At 50.2% G+C, this 8,188-nt stretch overlaps 1 protein-coding gene across 6 annotated transcripts in view; it reads left to right on the top strand.

Moving 5' to 3' along the window:
• Positions 1-8,188, top strand: part of Arap3 (ArfGAP with RhoGAP domain, ankyrin repeat and PH domain 3) — a 27,578-nt gene that overhangs the window by 283 nt on the left and 19,107 nt on the right. For 2 of the 6 annotated variants that reach the window (XM_031365516.1, XM_031365512.1), the window contains exons 1-8: positions 1-40; positions 1,733-2,270; positions 2,377-2,438; positions 2,542-2,653; positions 7,153-7,344; positions 7,449-7,518; positions 7,754-7,874; positions 7,960-8,144. In XM_031365516.1, coding sequence (XP_031221376.1) covers positions 1,750-2,270; positions 2,377-2,438; positions 2,542-2,653; positions 7,153-7,344; positions 7,449-7,518; positions 7,754-7,874; positions 7,960-8,144 — 1,263 coding nt within the window. In that variant the 5' untranslated portion in view covers positions 1-40; positions 1,733-1,749. Of the gene's footprint in view, positions 383-1,244; positions 1,304-1,336; positions 2,271-2,376; positions 2,439-2,541; positions 2,654-7,152; positions 7,345-7,448; positions 7,519-7,753; positions 7,875-7,959; positions 8,145-8,188 lie in introns of those variants that run through there. The other 4 variants (XM_031365518.1, XM_031365515.1, XM_031365517.1 and 1 more) reach the window with 4 other exon arrangements.

Here is an 8,188-nt window from a genome sequence, read left to right as displayed (position 1 = left end):
GCACAGCCGGCATCCTGAAGGTGACGGAGGCCACAGCGAGGTGAGGACCCCGAGCCCCTCGGGCCCAGCTTCTCAAACTCCATCCCATCACCTCCTCCGGGACCTCCGTGGGCTCCCAGGGTCCCTCAGTGTCGTCTCCCTCCCCTCTCCCCCATCTCCTTCCTCCTTGCCGCGAACCCGCCCCTCTTTATTACTGGGCCTCTGCCCCCTCCCTTCTGGCCCTCCCCCAAGCCCAATGCCCTCCTTGGTCGCCACGCCGTACCTGCCACTTCCATCCCGCAAGCACCTCCGGCTCCTAGACAGTGCTTGAGCCCAGACTGAGTCACCAAGAGAATGGAATCTGACTCAGGGCCCAGAGGCTTAACATCCCAGCCCGGCCTTGGTATGGAACACAATGAGTAGGAGAACAATTGGAATGGGAACAGTAGGGAACCACAGAGGGGAGGGGAGAGTCAGCGCCACAGTTAGAACTTGAGACTTGGTCAGAAGTCTGGGGCCTGACAAATTTTATAATACAGAGCAAACACGGGGTGGGGTAGGGGTGGGGGTGAATTTAGAAAGGTGCAGGTGGAGGGTAGGGACAAGGACAGGACAGAGCTGAAAACTCTGGGAGAGCTGAGTCTGAGATGGACCCAGAGTGTGCAGTCTGAGATGGACCCAGAGTGTGCGGATTAGAGATAGGCTGGCCCAATGGGCAGGGCTATGGAGAGCTAATCCCAAGAATAGAGAATAGGCAGGCTCAGAAAAGGAAGGTTTGGATAGTGTGTGTGTGTGTGTGTGTGTGTGTGTGAGAGAGAGAGAGAGAGAGAGAGAGAGAGAGAGAGAGAGAGAGAGAGAGAGAGAGAGAAAGAGAGAGAGAGAGAGAGAGAGAGAGAGAGAGAGAGTGTTACTTCATGATGCAGAGTTAGAGTATGTGTGTCTCTGTGTGTAGGGGTATGTGTCTTCACACAGCTGAGTCTGGGTGTGTGTGCTGTGTGCACATGTGTGCACACATGTGTACATGCACATATATGGGTAGGAAACAAAGAACACCTTGGACTGCCTCTCCCCTCCAGGCCCTCATTTGTATGGCCAGATTCTCCTCCCAGTCCTCTTAGGTGGCCTCTGCCTAGACCAGGACCCCACACATTGGGACTAGTTGGGGCCCTCTGGGCAGCCTAACCACAGCAGGCAGGATGTGGGGGTGGCCAAGCCAGAAGGACCGGAAGGAAGTCTGAGGAGAGACAATAGGTGGAAGGGGAGGAGGGACTGGGAATGACCAGGATTAGGATGTCCACCCTGAACCTCTGCTCTGGAAACCAGTGTGAGTGGACCCTAGTTCTCCTCCCTCTCTGGCCTGCCTCTCTCCTGTCTTGCTGGGTCTGGTCACCTCAGTGGCCCCCTGCTTCTTCACCTCCTCACCCTGCCCTGCCCTGTAGCATTCCAACATCTTGTTCTATGCTCACTCATCTGAGTGCACAGAAAACAGGGCCAGAGCTCAGAGGCAGACATGTAGAGACCAATGCTGGTGTGCGGAGTTTGCTGTGAGCATGGGCCTCTGTTTCCTCAATTCCTGTCAGGAGAGAGTCTGTTCTTATGTTCTGGCATGGCTCTGGTCCCCAGATCACAATCTTTGGGCATTCTTCTTTGAGAGAAACCTGGAGGCTGGTACCCCTGTCCAAGCCTCAGACTCTATGGTAGGGAGTGGGGTACCTCAGCCTGAGCCCTCCCTTCACCCTGAACCTCCCCCCAGCAATGGCCTGAGAGCCCATGGCTGCCCCTCAGGACCTGGACATCGCTGTGTGGTTGGCTGCGGTGCATCTGGAGCAGTATGCAGACACTTTCCGACGGCATGGCCTAGCTACAGCTGGTGCAGCCCAACGCCTGGGCCACGAGGAGCTGAGGCATTTGGGCATCAGTGCTACAGGACACCGGAAACGCATCTTGCGCCTGTTGCAGGCAGGCTCTGCTGAGGGTTTCCTGGATTCTCAGATGGATAGTACCATGGAGCCAACTCCCAGCCCAGCCCCTGATGCCCAACCCCCAAAGCCTGTGCCTAAGCCCAGGACAGTGTTTGGGCTCAGCAACCCTGCCACCTCTCAGAAGCCTGGACCGAGCCCAATCTTCTGGGATCCAGAAGTATCCAGGAACTCAGAGTGTACGCAGAGGTCCTCTCCTCTCCTTCCTTCCTCCTCTGAACAGCCTTCAGTCCTGAATACCATGGAGATGATGCCCAATGCCATCTACTTCGGCCTGGACTTAAGAGGTCGGACACAGGAAGCTCAGGACTTGTGAGTTGGTTTTCTCCCCTAGGGATCTGATCCTGGGGAGAGGAAAAGATTCACTGGGCATGAGGGATATCCTTCTCTCTTAATAACCAACAGAATTTCCTTCCAGGACTCCAGATAGTTCCCAGGCAAATGTCCCAACCCCTGCCTTCAGGCCCACAACAGGCACAGGTAGATGGGTTGGTTGCTGGAGAGGAATTGTGACCACCTGCATCTCAGACACTTCCACTTAATCCCCTCTTTCTTTTCAATACCCCTCTCCTCTCCCTGACAGTGCACATCATGGATCCTGGTTGCCTGTACTATGGTGTCCAGCCTGTGGGGGTCCCAGGAGCCCCTGACAGGAGAGATGGCAGAGGTGTCTGTCAGGAAAGGGCTGAACACAGGTGAGTACTTGGAGGGACTGTGGAGTTAGCCGTGGTGGCCATGTTTCTAGTTAACTCATCAAATACACATTGAGCATTCATTCCCTCGGTGGTGAGCAGGCATTCAAGGTACAGGACATATATAACTGTCCACCCTGTTGATTTTTGCTCCTAGGCAGCTCATGAATCAACATGGGGGACAGACCACAAGAGAAGCACACAAGCAAATAGATATATAATTAAAATTCAAAGGTACATCTTCCCATTCAGCAAACAGGGAGCACTGTGTTACATGCTCAAAGTTGGTGTTTTTCAAGACAGGGTTTCTGTGTAGCCCTGGCTGTCCTGGAACTCACTCTGTAGACCAGGATGGCCTTGAATTTGGAGAGCCACCTGCCTTTGCCTCCCAAGTGATGGGATTAAAAGCATGTGCCACCATCTAAGCAGTTAGGTTTTTTTTTTTTTTAAAGATTTAGTGTGTGTGTGTGTGTGTGTGTGTATACACTGTAGCTATCTTCAGACCCAAGAAGAGGGCATCAGATCTCATTACAGATGGTTGTGAGCCACCATGTGGTTGCTGAGAATTGAACTCAGGACCTCCAGAAGAGCAGTCTGTGCTCTTAACCAACTGAGCCTTCTCCCCAGCCCATAATAGTTTGTTTATGCATTGTAGTTGAACAGGCTTAGAGAGCTGGGGGTGAGGGAATTATAAAGGACTGGAACTTTTCAGTAAGTTATTGGACCATTAAAAAACAAAACAAAACAAAACAAAACAACAACAAAAACAAAACAAAAAACAAAAAAACAGCGCACACACACAAAAACAGGCCTGGGGGGACAGCTCAGTGGGTAAAGCATGAGCACTTGAGTTCAAATACCAGGTCTACCATACAGAAGCCAGGATGCACTTATAACCTCACGGCCAGAAGGGTGAGCAGGCCGATTCCCAGAGCTCTATGGCCAGTCACTCCAGGTGAATCAATGAACTCCTGGTTCAGTGAGAGGTCCTGGCTTAAACAATAAGGTGAAGAACAACCGAAGAAGACATCCAACATTAATCTCTGAGCACACACACAGAGACTTGTACATAGGTATACAAAGGAGGGAGAGGAAGAAGGGAAGGGAGAGGTAGTGGGAGGGGTGGAGGAGGAAGAGGGAGGAAAGGGCATTGAGGATAACATCTGGGCAAAAGGTTAAAGGACCTGAATTGAAGAGTTGGCTTTGGAGAGTTCTGGAGGCAGTGTGTCCTAAGCAGAGGGGAGGCAGAGAATGCAGCCTGGGAAGATGAAGTGCAGAAGGAAGGGAGGGGTGTGGCTGGTTCCCCGGGTGGGGGGGGTGGCAGAGGTAAAGGGGCTTGTGGGTAGGATCTGTAGGGATGGTCACTGTTACACTTACTGATGCGGGAAGCTACTGAAGAGTTCTGACTTAGATTGTGAAAGGATTCCTCTGTTTGCTTTGCTGACAATGCCATGGGAACAGAAAAAAAAAAAAGTGGCGGAGCAGGTGGAGAGGCTGCTGCAGCTGGGGGCGGGAAGGGACATCACAGGATGCAGTGATGGGAGTGGAGTTGGTGAGACGTGGCTGCCATTTTGAGGGTGAAAATGTCGTGTTACACTGTTGTCTGAGAGGAAAATTGCAGCCAAACATTAACTTTGAGGGCTTCAGCATGAGCCTCTGCTGTCCCGAATGGTAACCACTAACCACACATGACTACTGAGTATGTGAAACATGCTGGTCTGCTTTAGAGGAGCTGGAAATATAAAGCATCTGTCAGAACTCACTGGAAAAAAAAACATGCTAAAGAAACACAACATATACAGAAAGAATTATCTTAGTATTTTTTTGTTGTTGTTGTGCATGTGGGATGTATGTATATGTGAGCATATGTTTGCGCACAGGAGCACCTGCCCATGCATGCATGTGTGGATGCCTGAGGATGACATCAGCTGTCTTCCTCCTTCCTGTGTTATTTTCCACCTTTTTTTTGAGATGGATCTCTCACTGAACCTGGAGTTAACAATTTGGCTACACTGGGCAGCAATTGAGCCCTGGGGGGTCAACCTTTCTTTGCTTCTCATTGCTGGCCTACAAACATCCCACCTGGTCCCTGGCTTTTCTTGTGTGCTGGGTATCTAAACATATGTTGTTCTGTCCATGTAGTGAGTACAGCCTCTATTTTATGTGATTTTTATATTGATTGCATACTAAAATATTATGTTTAGGATATATTGGCTTATATAAAATATGGACTACTAAAATTAATTATTTTTAAAACATAAAAATTATTTTATGTGTAATGAATGTTTTGGCTGCATGTACATCTGTGCTTGGCTGCATGAACATTTGTGTAGCACTTGCATGCCTGTTGCTAACAGTGGCCAGAAGAGGGTGTTAGATACCCTGAAACTGGGGCTGTGGATGGTTGTGAGCCACCATGTGGATGGGGATCAAACCTTGGTCCTCTGCAAGAGCAGCCAGTACTCTAGACCACATCTAATGTAACGATTTGGAATGATAGTTAATGGTAGAAGTAGAGATAACTGAACCATCACTCCAACCTCAATATTTCTTTTTTATGAGTGTTGCTAAATTACATATGTAGTCTCTGTTGATTTCTACTGTATAGCGTAGTTCTGAGCACCTAAGAGTTCGTGGAGCTGTGATCTGAGCCAGGAAGGCTGTGCATCAAACAGGAGGGAGGAGAATGGCCAGGAGCTCTGCTTCACGTATGAAATGGGAGATGTTTAGTACATCTAAGAGGCAACTGCTGACCACATCCGCCTATCGTTTGGGTGGGCTATCTGCGCCAGAGGTTTCGATATGGAAACTGTCAGCATTATGTCAGAGGGAGGGGAGGGGAGGGGGAGAAGAGGACCCAGTTCAGAGCCTCTGTGCCTTCCTACATCCAGAGGTTTGGGGAAGAGGAAGAGTCATTAAATAGACTGAACCAAAATAGCCAGAGAAGGAGAAGAAGAGCTAGGAGAAGATGATGTCATTGAAGCCAAGGGCATAGGAGGAAGGGCAGTCCAACTGTGTCCTGTTGCTGAGCAGACTGCTGCTGCTTAGTAAGGTGGGACTGGGAATTGACCTCTGGAATCATGGAGGTCGCAGGGGACTCTGCCTAGGAGTGGGAGGGATGAGAATCTGATCAGTGCATTAAAAAAAAAAAAAAATAGAAGGCAGGGGGTGATGGCACACACCTTAAATCCCAGTGCTCGGGAGGCAGAGACAGACAGGTCTCTGTGAGGTCGAGACCAGCCCAGTCTACAAAGCAAAGCTCCAGGGTAGCCAGGACTATGCAGAGAAATGGTGTCTAGAAAAACCAAAGAAACAAAACAAAACAAAAACAACAAAAAACCCCAATCCAAAACAAAACAAACAAGCAGGGATAGAGAGAAGCCAGGTACCTTTAGTCCCAGCACTCAGGAGGCAAAGACAGGTGGATCTCTGTGAGCTTGAGGCCAGCCTGGTCTACAGAGTTAGTTCTAGGAGAGCCAAGGCTACACAAAGAAACCCTGTCTCAAAAAAGGAAAAAAGAGTAGAGAGTATCAGCAGGAACAGAATCAAGCTTTGGAATGACAGTTAATGGTAGAAGCAGAGGTGAAGCAAGCAGTTGTTCCGTGGAATGTTGTATGTGTCTGGAAGTGTGTAAGGACAATTTGGTGGAGAGGTGTATGGAGGGGAAGGTGAGAAAATCTGTAGTGATGACTTTGTGTAGGTGAGAGTTGTGGGATCCGGTACATAGAGGAAAGAAAGTCTGGTTTCAGACAGGTGTTTATTACAGTCACAGGAGGTAGGCAGAGTATGTGTGTGAAACTGGATTGATCTGGCGCTGTGAGTCTGTGGGGTTCTTGTCTGATTGCTTCAGTTTCTCAGTGCAATAAGAAACAAACAAGGTAGAGTAGTGATTTCTCAACCTGGGCTGTGCCTTAACTTGGGAACTTTTAAAACTACAGCACCTCGCCGCGACTCGCAGCCCATGCATAGAATTCAGAGTTCCTCCTAACTGTGACTAGAACATTAGTGAGCGGTTTCCTGTAGAGGATGACAATGACCTCATTTGCATTTTTCAAAGAGCCCTGGTGGGCTTGAGAGAATGAACTGTGGGAGGGAGGACAAGACTGACCAGGTGACCAGTTGGACAGTTTGCTTCACACCAGTAAGAACTGATAGAAACTAATTCAGGGAGAGAAAACCAAGAACATTTTGGAGAACAACATTTGATGTATGTTGATGAGCTGCAAGCAACCATGGCAGGAAGGCACTTGCCCATCTTTCCCACTTCCAGAGGAGAGAGACTGACATTTTCCCAGTAAAACTCCAGGCACACTCAGAAGAAGGCTTCATGGCAACCTTTTTGGGTTGCCAGTTTCCCTACCCTATGTATTTCCAAAGCAAACCTGGCACCTGCCAGACATGCTATAAGTGCCAAGGGCAGGGGTGGGAAACTTACCGAGAGATTGTTGAGGGATCTTGGTTTGACTTGTGTTCCTTCCTCTTGCACCCATAATGCTCGGCAGACAGGATCTGGAGCCACGGGAAGATGCTGGTTATGCCAGCCTTGAGCTACCTGGGGACTCCATTCTTTCGCTCCCCACCCAGGATGCAGAGACCAGCGATGACCTCATTTCGCCCTATGCCAGCTTCTCCTCCACAGCAGATCGTCCCGTGCCTCTGCTCAGTGGCTGGCTGGACAAGCTCTCACCTCAGGGGTAGGGCTGCTGGGAGAGGGTAGGGAAGGGAAAAGGGATGCGAGGTAGGGGACAGGTTCTACGGTCCCAAATACTCAACTGATCTCAGTGTCTTCCTTCTTCAGAAACTATGTGTTCCAGAGACGTTTTGTGCAGTTCAATGGAAGGAGTCTGATGTACTTTGGCAGTGACAAGGTAGGGGACTGGTGCTGGTACATGGGTACCAAAGAGAGAGAAAGATAGGGAGGACTGAGAGAGGCTGAGAAGGACTGGAAGCCCTTGGTAGAAGGATGGCCCCAGCTGTCCGATGTCAGCCTCTGAGGTACCTGGCTCAGCAGCTGTAACTATGTGGATTGAATGCTGATCTCATGAAAGTTCAGTGCATGTAGCTCAGTCCCTGTCCCCATGGGTCACTGGGTTTTCTTTCCAGGACCCCTTCCCCAAAGGTGTAATCCCTCTGACTGCCATCGAGATGACCCGAAGCAGCAAGGACAACAAATTCCAGGTCATTACCGGCCAGAGAGTATTTGTGTTCCGCACAGAGAGTGAGGGTGAGGGTCAGAGCCCACTGGGTTCGGGTAGGAGGGGAGGCTAGGTTAGCATACACCCGGCTCACCTGGCTGTCCTCCATACCAGCTCAGCGTGACATATGGTGTTCCACACTGCAATCCTGCCTGAAGGAGCAGCGCCTCCTGGGTCACCCCCGACCCCCTCACCCACCACGACCCCTCCGCATGGGCATGTTAGAGTTGCGTGGACACAAGGCCAAGGTGTTTGCCGCCTTGATCCCTGGAGAGCTGGCATTGTACAAGAGTGAGCAGGTAAAGTGGGGCTGGGCGGGTGTATGTGTGTGTGTGTGTGTGTG

The sequence above is a fragment of the Mastomys coucha genome, unplaced genomic scaffold, assembly GCF_008632895.1.
Source record: "Mastomys coucha isolate ucsf_1 unplaced genomic scaffold, UCSF_Mcou_1 pScaffold13, whole genome shotgun sequence".
NCBI classification, from domain to species: Eukaryota; Metazoa; Chordata; class Mammalia; order Rodentia; family Muridae; genus Mastomys; species Mastomys coucha.
Note: the sequence above shows the minus strand (reverse complement) of the source record. Positions and strands in the feature narration are given on the sequence as shown.